The sequence below is a fragment of the Pygoscelis adeliae genome, unplaced genomic scaffold (genome assembly GCF_000699105.1).
Source record: "Pygoscelis adeliae isolate BGI_AS28 unplaced genomic scaffold, ASM69910v1 Scaffold402, whole genome shotgun sequence".
NCBI classification, from domain to species: Eukaryota; Metazoa; Chordata; class Aves; order Sphenisciformes; family Spheniscidae; genus Pygoscelis; species Pygoscelis adeliae.
In genome coordinates this window covers 702,935-718,489 of record NW_008824411.1, presented here as the reverse complement: position 1 = coordinate 718,489, position 15,555 = coordinate 702,935, and the positions used below count along the sequence as shown (strand labels likewise).

General features: G+C 45.3%; 1 protein-coding gene across 1 annotated transcript in view; it reads right to left on the bottom strand.

Moving 5' to 3' along the window:
- The window catches only part of IL12RB2 (interleukin 12 receptor, beta 2), a 20,242-nt gene that overhangs the window by 3,305 nt on the left and 1,382 nt on the right, over positions 1-15,555 (bottom strand). Inside the window, 13 exon segments of the mRNA XM_009320656.1 lie at positions 207-241; positions 244-724; positions 1,082-1,181; positions 1,829-1,916; positions 3,182-3,316; positions 4,148-4,303; positions 4,383-4,484; positions 5,501-5,701; positions 6,969-7,191; positions 10,409-10,488; positions 13,098-13,242; positions 13,625-13,764; positions 13,967-14,142. Of these exon segments, the coding sequence (XP_009318931.1) occupies positions 207-241; positions 244-724; positions 1,082-1,181; positions 1,829-1,916; positions 3,182-3,316; positions 4,148-4,303; positions 4,383-4,484; positions 5,501-5,701; positions 6,969-7,191; positions 10,409-10,488; positions 13,098-13,242; positions 13,625-13,764; positions 13,967-14,142 (2,062 nt within the window).

Sequence of the window (15,555 nt, the reverse complement as noted above, 5' to 3'; positions counted from 1 at the left end):
CATTCCTGATCTGTCTTTAATTCTACCCAAGCATGCTGGGTGGATGAGGAGCTGCTGTATTGTACAGGAAGGTGTGACGTAGTGCTGGAAAGGCTGGTGAGTTGGGTTTTTTTAATCACTTAAAGGTATCACATGTAAGTTAGTGGACTGCCTGTACTGAAACACACTGAAATATTTTTAAGTGCAAAAAATCGGGGCAGGCTTACATCACCCTGACCACCTACCTTGTGAAAGAGCTGCGGTTTATTTTCACTGTATCCAAACTAAGATTCCCTTCATAGGAAAGTACAGGTGACAAAAAAGTTGTTGAGAAGATGGAGAGCGGATTGCACTCGAATTCAGGGTAGTCTTCAGTGGTGTCTGTAACGGGGGGTCGGTACATGGTGGCTTTGTCAGTGACAGGGTTCGTGATGTACTCAGAAACGGTCTGGGTGTGCTCCGTCACCTCCACCACTATCCTCTTGTAGAGGTCGGGAAGCTGCTGCTCATAAACCTCTCTGTCTGCCGTGCTGGGCAGAGGTTTGTACTCCGGCTCCTCGTGCCCCAAGCTGCTCTCCAGTGGCCAGTCGTTGTTTTCCCTGCTGCCAATGCTGCTGAAGAGGAGCTTGTCCTGGAGGGCCAGAGGGTCGGTCTTCATGAAGGCTTCCTCTACTTCTGTTGTTTCGGGCTCTTCAAAGCTGCTGGTGCTGTGCAGGAACAGGCTGGAGGGCGAGTTCAGCTCTGCCTGCGGAGGAGCACATGCTGCGCAGTGATAATTATGTGATCGATATCCTGTGACCTCCCACCCCCACAATGCAAGTATCCCTCCACACACACAGCAGCTAATACTGCTAAAAATGAAAGATCTCTGCGTTGTTCTTGCATTTAATTTGCCTGATATATCCTACAGTCTAACATGATATGAAAACAGAGCTTCACCATAAAATCCACTATCACCACTTCACCATAAAATCCTTCACCATAAATCCACTATCAGAGATTGCTGGATTTGCTGCATTAAGAGATTACTGACTTGCATGGCTCCAATTGCTTTTTCTTCTGAAGGTGGTGGGATTAGAAGAAAAAAAAAAGTACAATTTACCTTCATGGACATGTAGTTCTTAGCCCATGTAGCGTTAGCTGGGTCTGGAATGGCTTTGCTCTGCCACTGTGGCATAAGTGCAGAGAGGAGCGACTTTAATCTGCAGATTGAATAAGTGCAATTAAAAGCATGAACGCTGATACCTGCAGCACTGACCTGGGATGTGCTATTTGTGCATGTGATTACCGAAGAGCTCGGTGTAATCGTGAATCTGCCTTAGTAGGGACATGCAGAGACCCCGGCTGGGTGGGGAGCATGTCAGTGTTGGCTGATGGGGCGGTGCAGCTCTTGAGCAGAGGTAAATGCTGCCCAGCATCCTCCTCCTGCCAGCCCCTGCCAGACGTTTGCCTGTGATGACTAACAGCAGCCCTGTGGGCAGAGCTTGCTGGATACGGCCGTGAGCCCAGTCCTGGAAAATCTGGCTGGGGACGTGTGTGTGTCGCTTTAAAGGAAAACAGTTTTTAATCTCAGGGTTTAACTTCGCTCCAAGGTTAATTGCTAAGGATCGTACCCCTTCAGTTTTGTTTCGGCGGAAGCAGACCTTAAGCTCTAGGTTAAAAACTCATGATATATATGAAATAAGGCTATATTTTAAGCTCAGTGGGTGGTGTTCTTATCATTTGTGTACTCTGAAACCTTTATTCAGAACAATCCTCGCTGGTCCTCAAGGTGTCCTGAAAGGACATGACCATCCCTTCTAATAACAGTTCTGTGTTTTATTGGAATGTAACAGATGGATCCACTCACACTTTTCTTGCCGGAGGCACAGAACAAATGCAGGCTGAGAAGATGAAGAAGCTGCAGGTAAGCACAACAGTCATCCAGTCCCCAGCACCTGAAATACGGAACACACGACATTCATCTTTATTAAAAAATAAAAAAATTAAATATGCTAGTTCAAGTTGGACAACAGTTGTGGCCTGACTAGTGTTTGCACTCATAAAAGATACCAACATTTTTTTTGGTTCAAAATCAGGAATCTGGGTGGACTGTTGAGGACAGCAGTACTTTTTAACATAAAGGTGTCTACCACTGTCTCTCGAGTTACGCGGTCCACAACCCAAAACACGCAATTGCTGATCTCTCTTGCAGTACTGAACCAAACGTTGACAGAGGGCATAAACTTGGGGTGGTGCATAGAGCAGAGAGATGTTAAGTAGGAAAGATCTTACAAAATTCAGTGCATCTTTCATAAACGGTCAGTGACTGAACTGTTTCTCAGTGAACACCTGTGCTTGCACTATCTGCTTAAAATGTAATTTTCGCAAATCCAGATTTTATATCAGGAAAACTTTTAACTTGTCTGGATTGCTTTAATTTCCTCCCTGCATTTCTCCCGCAGTCCATGGGAGAAACCTGCCTCCAGAGGAGCCCTGCTCCCGTGCTGGGAAGATGAATTCCCTAACATACGCAACTTGGGAGCTTAAAGTTGTTGTGGCACATTGCTGGGGAGGAGATGCAGCAAAACAAACCTTCTGGCAATACTTAAGCACACATTTTATCAACTCCCTTCTCGGGGTTTAGTGATTGCTTGCCTTGATCTGGGCTCACAACAAATTTGATCAAAACAATCCACCTTGCAGGACAGAAACCCTGATTACTGCTGTTAGCTGTGGTCAGAAGTCTTTGGGAGAAGGTCTTGCTTTTGCATCCCCTGGGAGGCACAGGAACAGGGACCCCACACGTGATGCTGTGCTCCTCAAGAAGGCTCTGAGGTCATGGCTGCTTTAGCGACCGCAGGTCCTCAGAGAGCCACCAACCCATGGGAGACGTGACCAGCAGGACTTTCTGCCTGGGTACCTGTGCCAGAGCTTGAAGCACACAGCTGACTGGGCCAGCAACTCGAAGGGACAAAACCCTTCTTTTTCTCCTTCACCATAAACCATTCTGCTGGCCTTCAACTACTGTTAAATGGTACAGCTAATGTCTTGGCACAAACCTGGGAGCTTGAAGACAAAGAGATGCTACATTTTAAAACTAGCCGAAACTAGAGAACTTCAGTAGTTAAAGAGTAGTGGGAAAAGCATTCCCAGTCTGTGGAAAACAGGGGGCCAAGGGCTAGGACCTCTCCTGGCCCCCCACCCCAGCAGAGACACATACTTTCCAAGCAGACGAGCTCGCTGTTGCCCCAGGGCCCCTCTCCAGCAGCCGTTGATGCTGTCATCCACAGGGCATAGTGCTCACCGGGCTGCAAGTTGGTGATGTACGAGTGCTGGGCAGTCACGTTGGAAACGGCTGGAAGGAAAAGGGGGACAAGCAAATGAAGCACCTAGCACATACGTTTACTGCATTTAACTTCAATGAACTAGCTTTCTAGTGCTTGGAGCATGGAGAGTTACTTAAAGTAATTTCCTTTTCTATGTCACTGAATCACTGGAAGGGCTATAGAAAACCTTATGCTATAGGGGTGACCTGTGCCATTGTATAGATGGGATGCCCAGGATTGCATATCCTGTCCTCTGACTACTGTTGCTTGGTAAGTTAATGTTTCAATCTCAAGTGAGGTTTGTATGGTGGAACTATGAAACATCCATTAAAACCTGCCATGCAACTTCCATATAAAGTTTTGAAAAAGACATTTCTTGGGTGGAAGCCTGGGAGTTAGGCAGACGGAGTGAGAGAGGGCTTGGGTGGGAAAAGCAGTAGGTGCTGCCTGCCGAGCGTGTCTCAGTGTGTCATGCGGAGTACGCATTTGTTCAACAGGGTTTTTAGAAAGTCTGTTATTTTACCCTGCCAATAATTACAAGGGCCTGCAGTGGTTATGACTTCAGAAAACAACTAAAAGGGGAAAAAAAAAGAAAAAAGCAGGGAGAAATCTGATAGTTCCACATTCAAAATGACGTAGAATGGTCTGACTCCAATCTGGAAGCCCTGAACATGCAGTCCTGTTGATGGGCAGCTGTAGCAGAGGGAGCTGACTCTGAATCTTGCTGCTAACCCTCATGGCAGACCAGCTGCCTGTGACTCCCTGACTACGCAGAGCTTTCTGAAGGCCTCTCTCTCCCCCACCCTCTATCCTCCACCCGCAGCACATGCACATCATGTTGGTCTTCACCAGATACCTACTGTAGACTTCTGGGGCTTCCTCCCCGTCCTTTTTCTGCAGGTATATGTGGTACCCTGTGATGCAGCCCATTTGCTGGTGGGCAGGGATTTCTTCCCATGAAACCAAGATGCCGTTTGCCCGTGGTGTTGTATACATCTGGGGCCCAGCTGATGGTGCTGCAAAACATAAGACTGACTTTTAAAGCTGAACTTAACCTAGCTTAAAAATACCTGGAAGAGTAGTACTGTGACTTACCTTTTGCTCTTGCGTATCCCCTAACTGATGCCACTTGTCCAGCTCTGTCCCAATAGAGTGCAAATACACTGATCTGATAGCACACGTTATCTTTTATGTGCTCTAAATAAAGAAATTAAAAGTGGAGTTACTAGTTAAAGTATTTACAGTCATGGCTAAAGTATTTACATTAGCTGCTTAAATCTGAGATGAATCTTCTGATTTATTAACACATCTTTCATAAGGAAGGAAAGAAATGCTTCTCTGTGTTCTCCTATTCAGCTTGGCAGAACCTTACTGTGCATAAGGCAAACGATGTTAGCACGCGGAAGGGTGAAATCCTTTGTTTCCTCATGAAGCAACAGCTGCCAGCAGACCTGTATCCTTCAAAGGAAACCCGGGACCGCATTTTATGCTTCAAGTAAAGGGAGGAGGTGAATAGCTATTACCCAGCTTGTTGCTCTAAGATATGAGGTGCAGGGTTTGGCTATGCGTAAGGTCACTTAGGAGACACGAGAGTCTTACACCCTATTTCTTCCCCGTGACTTCATGTGAACATCCTCCTCCGGGCTGTTCCTGCGGGTTATGGTTGATCGACAGGAACTCGTTTCTCTCCTTTCCAAAGCAGAGCACAAAGCGATGGTGTGAATACGCTGCCTTTTCAGCTCATTCAAGAGTGGGGATGTAAACACCTCGGAGGCACAGCACCAGGACAGAAGATAGAAAAGACTAAACGAGGGTAACGCTCGTTGTCACCCCGGTCATAACTTCATAGCTATCTGATGTGCAGAACACTGACAGGTAGTACTGGTTGGGATTAGTAACCAACAATTAGTAGAAAGGAAATAGTTTTTCTTAAGCCTTTGATCTCTTGTACTTCTAGCTGGCTTGTTTCATTTCGAAGGGACTGGGGTTTTTTTAAGAGACATTTTACTTATCAGATGTAAATCTCAGCTGAGAGTGACTGCGGAACTGAGCCCAGAGCAGCCACGGATTTAATTTTTTTTTTCATCCCACACAAAAAGCTTTAAATGCCATCATTTCTTATGCTGAATTAGTAAAAATTAGGATCTGACTTGTTCTTTAAAAAGCTTTCAAAATGGTACCTCAGTAACATCCTACCTCGAAGTGGTAGTTACCTGCTATCACTGTGGACAGGTTGGATGCTGGAAGCTTTACCCAGGCTGGATGGGGCTCCCGGCGCGTGTTCCTCTGTGTGTCTGCCCACTCCACTACATATCCACTGATGGATGCAGTTGATCTGACGGGCGGTTTCCAGCTGATGAGGATGCTGCTATTTCCCATGGCTACAGCAGAGACTTTCTGAGGAGGAGGTAGGTCTTACAGGGGAGAAAGAACAAGCAAACAAAAAAGACACTGTCAGCACAAACTTGCCTTAACCTCAGGTGGACTCGGTAAGTTTGATATATGGTTTTTACTGTGTCTCGTCCTGTCTGGCACCATGCAACGTATAAAAATAAACCGCCATTGAAAGAAAAGGTATTTATACGAGGGTGATGTCTATGCTGATAGGAACAGAGCCACATTCTTGTCCTGTCTCATGGTGCAGCAATTTGAACATACGCAGTGTTGCTTGTTTATACCATCCCCAAGCCCTGAGAGAACACTGTCACGGCACATACCAACACCCCTGCTCCTGAGTCAGAGCGCAAACACACACCATTTCCACAAGACCAAAGCTCTTGCTTTCACAGCTAGGGCCAGGTTACTTTTCTTGCAGGAGAAAAATTTGGGAAAGTCACCGAATTTTCATCGGTAATATAGAAACACCGACATCTTTTTTGAACGTTTTTTCTAACAAATACAATTGAACTGAGCCCACAAAGCAGTTCTTGTCCTACTGCCTCCAAACAACCATATACCAGTGAGCTTTCTGCACCAATCCTATCTCTGCCTAATGAAGGGCTCACGTAACCAATGCAGTCTGCGAGCTGAGGAGCTCTGCATCTGCCTCCGAAGGAGGAGAGCGTGCCACTGGTGTTCCATGCAGCACTGGGAAAAGGTGAAACACTTAGCAGTTGTTCTGTCACTGTTTTACTGACGTTACACCAGGACAAGTGCAAATAGAGAACCGCCTCTCTGAACAAACCACCTGAGACTGCGAGGCTCCGTCGTGCCTGGTACCAGCACAGGAAATTCGGGGCTGGGTGAGTTCAAAATTAACACTTGTTAATTTTGCTGCGCAGGTACAACAGAGTGCAATTTCAAAAGGGATAAAACTTGTGTGATTTCCCCTCACCGTCACCTTCCCTTCAGTACTTGCCACTGCAAAAAAATAACCCTTTTTTTTGGCATGGTTAATTTTCTGTTGTGTCAGGTCCCTGGATGGCTGATGGCATGGCTCATGCCTGTGTTGGCAGAAGGGGTTGGAGTGAAATTACAGCAGTACTAATGCAGGGCCACTTAACGTGTCATGAAACTGCACCCCTGACCACACTGAAAACTGGATCTGCAGGTCCCTGAAGATTCACTGAGATGGACCTTGATGAGCACGATGTGGTGGTACCTGAACACTTCCGTGGTGTGTAGCACAAAGCAGAGCACTGGTATTATTCCCAGTGGTCCAGACCCAGCAGAAGCCCTTACCCTGGATGCCCAGGTTGGTCACGATGGATGTAGGGGGGGACTTGCCCCTTGAGTTCTCAGCTGTGACCATTATCTTGTAGTCCACCCTTGGCATGACTCTGGCGTAGCTGGTTTGGGTGGTAAGGTATGCTGCTTCTCCTGCCGGGGGGCTCCGCCGGTCCAGGGCTTCAAAGGTCACTGTGTACCGCAGAATTCTTCCTCTCGCCTCTGACTTGCTCAAAGCCTGTGAGGAAAGTGCATTTGTTACTCTCTTCTTCTGATGAGCAAAGGCTGCAGAAAGCTGACTGTGCCAAGCCGGGGTGCCCCAGCAGGCTGTCCAGGAAGGTTTCAGACCTGCTCGTGGAGGACAGTGTGGCTGGCCATTTGTGAACCAAATATTTCACCTGCTTTTAAACGAACCTACGACCACAAAAGGGGTCTTTGTGTCACACCTACAAGCCCTCCTGAAAGAGGCTTTAGCAAGCCCGCACGCTCACGCGGGACTGCAGTTTGTCCACCCACGCTGTGATTCCCGTGGAGCAGCAGCCACGGCCCCTTCCCCACACCGGGCGGAGGTGGGGAGCCTTGTTATCGGCCCTCCTGCCTGGCAGCAGGGGATGGCTTCAGAGCATCTCCCTAACCCAGATGCTCAAGTTGCCCCATTTAAGTGAGGAACTTTCACTCAAAGGTAATTTTTTCTCTTCCTTTTCTGTTCTAATAGTAAAGAGGTTATTTACAGCGACAGCATTACTTGCTGGACTATAGCACATACCAGCTAATGGTCTTTGGTAACCAATTACCAGTTTTTACTTTCTTCTCTTGAAAAGCTGGAGGAAACAAGCAGCACTGCAGAGTGTGCTCGCTCACTTGTTGAGACTGCTTTCTTCTGTAATACTTTTATTTTTTTTTAAAATTAACTTAAGATCTGTTGGCCTGAAGTACAGCTAATGCATTTTAAAGGTAGTATAGTTTCCCCATCAGTACCAACCCAAGAATACATGTTCGTAAGTGAACGCGCACTTTTATTGCTAAAAATATAATGCTTTTTTCCAAAGAAAGCTAGTGTCCTTGCTGCAGAATTTCCCTTTTCCACCATGATTTTGCACATTTGTGTAAAACCTGTACCACGTAACAGCCTATTCTGATTTTTCCCTTTGATTTTGCTGCTGCCCAGCCCTGTGACCCGTGCTCTCCATTCCCAAGCCTCATCCCAGCTCCATCACTGCTCTGCTCTTGGGAATCCGTGGCATCTAGCCACATGAAATGAATTAATTCCCTAATGGTAGGGCCAAGAGCATGCATTTACCTGAGAGCCTCTCTTAAGGTTGCCTATCTTTCTTTTAATTTCTTATCTATTTTTCCTGTTTAATTCCAGTTTAGTGAAGCTCTTTTGCTGTGAGCTGCCGATTTTCCAAGCGGCAGTATAGCTGGGGACAGGGAAACATGCAGCCTCCTCCTTCCTCGAGTCTGAATTCAAGCCACGCTTTTCACAAGGGGAAAAAAGGGTATTAACTGCACAGCTGGATTTGTAAAAATAAACAATTTCTGATTTTGGGAAAATCCAGATTTTTACTTAAAGCCATGATAAAGAATTATTTAAATCCAACCACTTAGAATACACATCTCTGAAAAGTCAGTCTGTGCTGTCCCGTGTAACACTTCTCAGTGGTTTTTCCACCCCGGGTGTCTGCAGTTGCACTACCAGTTTCACGGTTTCCTGCAGTTTCTATACAGTGCGTTCATCTTGTTTGGCTGTTTTTTTGTCATAACACAACAAAAGAAGGAAGAGGGGGGAACAAGCACTTTTAAAAATAGGAAAATGTTTGCAGTTTTACAATTGCTTTAGCAGTGGCTCAAGACAAATGCAGTGCTGAAACCACTCTGAAAGCCTGCTGAAATTAAATTGGTGATCCTTTCTTTGGTATTAGTGTGAAAATATGAAAACATATAACGGTAGTACGTTGTACTGAGTCTGAGTCTTTTGCTTTGTAGCTGTCGTGAAAATTATAAAAGCAATGTATTGCACCCATTTTATGAATGGTGCGGCAGGAAATCTGCTTCAATACAGAAAGTGTCGCCAGCTCGCTGTTGCAAGATAAAGGTCTTGAAGTTAAATGTCTTAAAGCCACAACGGCTGGAGTCACATAATGACGTGAGAATTTCTGCTTTTGCTTATAGCATAGTGCTTGTTGGTGTGGGGAGAAGATATAGCAGTAATTGGAAGGTTATCTAGAGATTGCAAACTGGAAGTCAAAGATGATTTATGCTTTAAAAAAAAAAAAATCTTACTAGCTTTGAAATAAAACCACCACAGCAAAACACCCCACAATCCAAAAATTCCTCTTGGACCTGGCTTTAAGTATTGGGCCAGTAATACTGGAGAAACTCAGCACCCGGCACTGGTAACAGGGCTTGATTTCACCAGGAACGTTGGTATAGCAGACCTGGCACAAGCCTTTTCCCCTCAGCTGGATGGTAATGTATGGTAATATGGAATTTTTACCCTACAGCTGGGTTTTAAACTGAATTCTTTTTGAAATTTCCCTTGCAGGGTCTCGGTCCCAGCTCACAGGAGGAGTTGCTCAGCAGACACAAACAACCAACTTTTTTCAACTCTGAGTTTGTCCAGTTTCAGATCTGTAGCTTTATTATTAGCAAACCCTTTTGCATGTGGTTTGCCCATCACCTGCTTCACACCTGTAGAGAAAACCCATTTCTTCCTGCTGCTGTTGTATGAGAAAAGCCTTGACCGACCATCCACCCACGCAGCAGTGACATGGACAGGACCCTTTCAGTTGCACAAACTACATCCAGCTCTTAAATTTTTTAGAGCTTGGTCACCTTAAAGGGCTATTACAATAAATTGCCTCTTCTACCTCCCCCATTCTTCATTGCTCTGTTCTTCTGAAGGAAGCTCATACCCAAAAGCAGACACACAAGGTGTGTGCATATGGAGAACATGGGGCACAGTGTCCTCCTGGCCTCTCAGAACTACTGTCCTGACTGCGTATGGCAACCATGGCAAACAACAGTGAGGTGGAGAACAAGGAGAGGGAGATATTAATTAGAAAACAAATTAGGAAGTCTGTAAGGTTGTTATCTGTCCCTTTAGATATATCATCAGAGGCATGGGTCGCCTTGTGGAAAGGGGGAGGGAACATGTATCTTTGAAAGGTGGTAACTGAGCTGTGATATCTCTGTTTCTCTTCACTCATGTGATGTGCTGGGAATGTGTTATACTTCCAGCATGACAGAAAGTTTGGGGACCTGTAAAAGGCAAATTGTAGGTAGAAAAGCATTGCTGAATCTCCCGGGGGAGGCAAGCCTTGGGTATCAGAGCTGGTCCATGTCCCTGTCACTGGGCACTGGTAAAAGCCCTGTGCTCTCCTTGGCTTCAGTCCTTTCCTGCGAACACATAAACCAGAGTTCGCCCTCATCTACTCAGGTTTCACTTAACTTACCTTCCAAAAAAGAGAGATGTTCTGCCGTTGAGAGTCCACGTCCTGCTGTCGGTACCAGATGTCCAGGAGCCCGGTCGGCACTGGTGTGGAAGGAAAAGGTGAGCAGCATTACTGGCTGTATTTTGAAGCAAACAAACAAGACATTGGGTAGGCAAAGGAGGTAAAAATCTTGAGACAATTAAAATTTAAGATTTAAAATGTCACTGAAGTGATGCAATATGTAATAGCCTGTATTTGCTGTTGCAGGTGGAGTTCAGCTGCGTTGATGACTGCCTACATGATGGTACTCATGAAGAGAACAAGCCATAAACCCAAGAGAGGGTTTTGCACTGCTGATGACTGTATCCTGCACTCGGTAATCAGGACAGCTCCCAGGGAAGCCTACACATCAAAGTGACAGTATTAGCTCTCGTCTTTGCATAAAAGTTCAGGCTAGTTAAGGTCCTTGGGGTTGGCTACATCACTCCTAAAAAAACAGACAGCTTCAGGTGATCGGGTTTGTAGGATCTGCAGGATTTCACTGTCTGGCCCTAGGCAATAAATGTCTTTAACAGGTAGCTGGGTAGGACCTTGTCAGAGGGAGCTTAAAACCCCTGTTCTTTCCACGATTCTCCTTATAGTCACAGAGTGACTGGAAACCCTTAACTTTTTGAGTAAACCTTCCAAAATAACACTAAAGCAAACTTCTGGCTGCAGAAATTGGTGAACAATGTGCTCCAACAGTTTAGAAGCCGATAAAGACACATAAAGAAAGCCAATGTGACCAAAGATAACAAAGTTTGGTTCCTCAAGGTCCCTCACCAAAATAAACCTATCAAATTCAAATAATAATTGCTACTAATAGCCTAAGCAGCAGGCAGCTGTTGGACAATCCCAGCTAGAATGGGGCTGCCTGCTATTTGCTAAATTCAAAGACAGAAAAAATCCTCAATGCCAGCAATGTTATTTGTCCTGTATTAGCTGCAAATAGTGACTGGAATAGAAACAAGAAGCAGGACTGACAGAAGAAATAAAACCAGAGCACACTCGCTGTGAGCAAGGGAGGAAGGGGCAAGCTCAAAGCAGGAAAAATAAAATATGGGATTGCATCTGTTGGACTCCAGCCCAGATTTTAAAGTTTATTTCACATATGAACCACACAAATTAGCTGGGGAAAAAAAAAGCTCACTTATGAACAGTGCTTGCGTAAGGCAAGTTTTGTGGCAGGTCAGATAAACAGGAAAAAACTTAGCTCATCGAAAAGGTAGACTCCTGAATTTGCAAAAAGTCAAAGTCATGTGTAGAACTTCAGCTCCTTCAAAGAAGGGCAACCATGACGTACCCAGAGCTTCTCGCCTGCAACCTCCCCTTGCTGTCACCTAGTCTGAGGACAGAAAATGCTCCTTGATTAGCCAAAAAGATTCTCGTTTTATGGCATCGGCTGGGTAGAGGAGCGATGATCCCAAATACCGTAGCAAGCCAGGGTGCATCGAGAAGGTTGAGAAAACTGTTGAGAGGAAGGTGGGGGAAGGAAGGAGAAGCTCACACCTTCTGCATCAATCAATGCTTCTTACAGAAACTGATGCTGTCAGTAGTGGTAAATAGCATGAGTAATAACGGCACTAGCCTGAAGAGCTTATAGTAATACGCAAAAAAGAGCAATGAAATCCAAGTAGGAGATGAAAGGAGGGGATGCCAAAGCAGCCGACACATCTTTGTTGAAACACAAACTTCTGAGAAGATTTCCTCTCTCATAAGAACGGAAAGTTTTGCAGCATGTGAGTTCGTGCAGCTCAGGGTGAAGTCAGGCAGGCAGCTACGTGAGCCCGCAGCCAGCTCAAGGCAGCTAATATTAGAGTTGGCAGAAACTAATAGGATTGCCCTCAGGTTGGTGCTGTGTGTCCCTGGAGTCTGCTGTAATGTCCTCTGGAGCAGAAATGCTCTTTGCTCAGCTAATTCCTGGTGGGATCTCTCTCTCCCGAATGCCTGGCCAGGTTCTGCTCTGCTGAAGCTACCCAGGTCTCCAGCAACTCCACAGCGTGGTGGAGGAGGCCACCTGGGGAGGCTCCAAATGAAATAACTTCTCTACTTGGGAATAGACAACTTGGCAAAATTAAACTGTTCTGTTAAAAGCTGCCAGCATCAGCAGAACTGAGAGAGTCCAGGCAGTTTCCTGCCCAATTCTCCCAACTTCTCAGCACATTGTTGGGCGAGGTCAAGGACCCAGAGTGTGTCACCCAAACTGTGGTTCATCGGCACCAGAGGGTGACATAGCAGTCATCCTGACCCGAGTAGGGGGTTGTTGTAGGAATTCAGTAAAATGTTTAGATATGAACCAATACAGAATATTTTTCTTTCCCCAGCTAAGCTGCACAATTGTCTCTGCCTTTTCCAGATGTGCTACTATGGCTCCGGGCAACATGGAGAAAATTCCTTCAACAATGTCAGATGAAAATATCCTTCAGACCTTCTCAGTGAAGTCTTGAAATTCCTGTTTTGCAAGTAACTCGAACAGCTTCATTTTTTCTTCACTAAAAAAGTAGTTCTGTTACAGAAGTTACTTTCCTGTTGGCTCTGTGTCTGGATCGACAGAAGCTCTGCAAACCAACCAGCAAAAACCCAGCAGCATTTTGACTTCCTTAGCTGAAGTCTCCACTCGTATGCAAAGGTTAGACACAGGCTTAGTGCAGGAGATGCCGTCTTGTGTTACCTGCTTCTGGAGTCCGGGTTTGGTATGCCCCCCAGTTGCTCCACAGTCCTCGCTCAGGGTGAATTTTACAGCTGACCTGAAACTCGTAGGCTGTATGAGGCTCCAGACCATAAAGACTGCATTTCTCACTGTTTAAGCTCTTAACCTTTAATGAAGATAAAGGACATATAATGTTAAACTCACAAGGAAATAAAGATTGAAGGCAGTGACAGGCTGAATTACTAATGCCCAAAGGAAGCCCAGCCAGCCAAAACACGTCTTTAAAAACCAATGGGGAAACCCTTGAGCTGAGGCAACTTTAATAATTCAAAGAACGATGCAATGAATCATCAGGCTTGCAGTTCTTCATCAGAAAAATCCCTCATTTAATTACATGAAGATAACAAATTTTTTAGGCAATACTTTTTCTTAATTATGGTGTTAAAGAGCAGAGAAAGGCAAATTTGGACAAAGTGATTCTAGTAAGAAATAACAATATTAAAGCAACCTCCAAGGATTGTAACTCCCTTTATTCAGAAGAGGATTACCACGCTCCAGGTGTGCCTGGTAAGTGGACGGTATCTCAGCCTGCAGTGCTGCACTTGTGCTTCATCGTGCCAAAAAAAGGTGCAGTTGGTCACAGAAGAATTTTCAAATTCCACTAAAAAGTTGGGAGGATGTGGTTTCACTAGCAGCAAAAACAGAAAGAAGCAAACAGCGCTCAGATACGCACCACAGCTCAGAACGGGGGATTATGTGGAAAACAGAATTACTGGTTTAGACTGGATGGGTGCTTTTTCTGAGAGGTTTAAACAAGAAAGTGCTCAAAATGTTTTCACGTCTTTCTAAAGGGCTCGGACTAACTGAAAGGCAGTAAGTAATGCATTTACCTATGTCTATTAACATGAACACGAGCGGCTGTGAAACAGCACTTCCTAGCTCATTGGAGGCTGCAACCACAACAGTGTAAGTAGAGTCAAAATTCAACTTGCTCAGAGCCAGCGAGCCAAACTTCTTATTCAGACTTTCTTCTGAAACACATAAGACATCTGTCCCATTTGATAGCCTGGAACAGAAGGAAAAATCTTGGTTAATACTCTCCTGTATGCCGTGAAAGCTAAACCCTGGGTGCGTCAGGGCACAGCTCACGTCCTCATACAGTCGTGCTGTTCTGGGTCCCTTGGGGCTGCAGCTCTTTCAGCAGCTTCCCTGCAGGTTAGCTTTCAAGGGAGGACCACTGCACTGAAAGCCAGGTAGGTCATCTGCTCCTTGAAAGATCTACTTTATCTGCTTAAATACAGGGGTTACAGTAAATACTCCTCTAGTTAAATCAGTAGTAAAGGTGTTCTACTGCTTTTTGTTTTTAATTGCAGACAAAGGAAATACTTGTGGATTTCCACTGAGCGGCAAGTATGTGAGTAGGTTCCTTTTAATAGTGTAATGGTTACCTAATATTTCTCTATGAATAAGCATAGGTGTTGGTACACAGAATTTGGGGGGATGATGGATTCGGGTTTTTTTTTGTTGTTGTTTTTTACTTAAGTTAGTGATTAAAAATGTAATTTATCTGCAATGGTCAGACTGCATGACTTCAAACACAACTTTTAATTCTCAGTCTGCCATTCAACCCATTGCCTTGGGTAGCTCATTTAGCTTCTCTGTGTATTTTCTTCCACCTGAATCAGAGACAATTATATCATGTTGCTTCAGGCTGACCTTTTGCGTTTTGTAATATACTTAATAACTTACTAGCAAGCACTGCTGTCTCTATGTTACAACACTTGCAGGACTCATTATCCACACTTCCCTACTCTTCTGCAAATTACCTGTATATTCTTCTTCTGCTTAAAGAGCAGTGACAGGTTTCTACAAGCTACTAAGAAAGTTGCTGCTACCGTGGCCAACAGAAGCAGATGAAGAAGAAGAAGAAAGTGAAGAAGAGTGAGGCTCACAGGGCAAGGAGATGGTCAACATGCAGCACCTCGGAAACAAATGGGGAGTAGTTCAGCCTACCCAGCGGTTTGCAAAGGGCAAAATTAATTCATTCTACCCAGATGTTTGCTTGAATAGGGGGTTTTAATAAGGTTCCTCCTATGCACGGTGATTCCTGAAATCCAAAGGTCTCCTAACGCGCCTTGATGGGCTCTAGGGAGCCTTTGCTCCTTCCCCACAATTTGCTGCAGAGGTCTCCACAATCTTTTCCAGGGAAGGCTCAGCCAAACCAGAGAGAACAAAAATGCAGGTTGTGTCTAAAACGGGAAGCAAAAATAACACATTTCCAGCCAAGGTCCCTCTCCGTCTCCTTAGCTAAATTCCGAGACAGTGAGCAGCTCCGATTGCAGGTTTTCTGGTGTGGGCACTGCTAACCACAGAATCACTAAATAGAGGAGAACCACCGCGGGAAAGCAGCAGGTTTGAGCAGCCGGTTTAAGACCACTTCCCCTACTAACCTTCCATTTCCAAAAGGGAGCCATGGCTT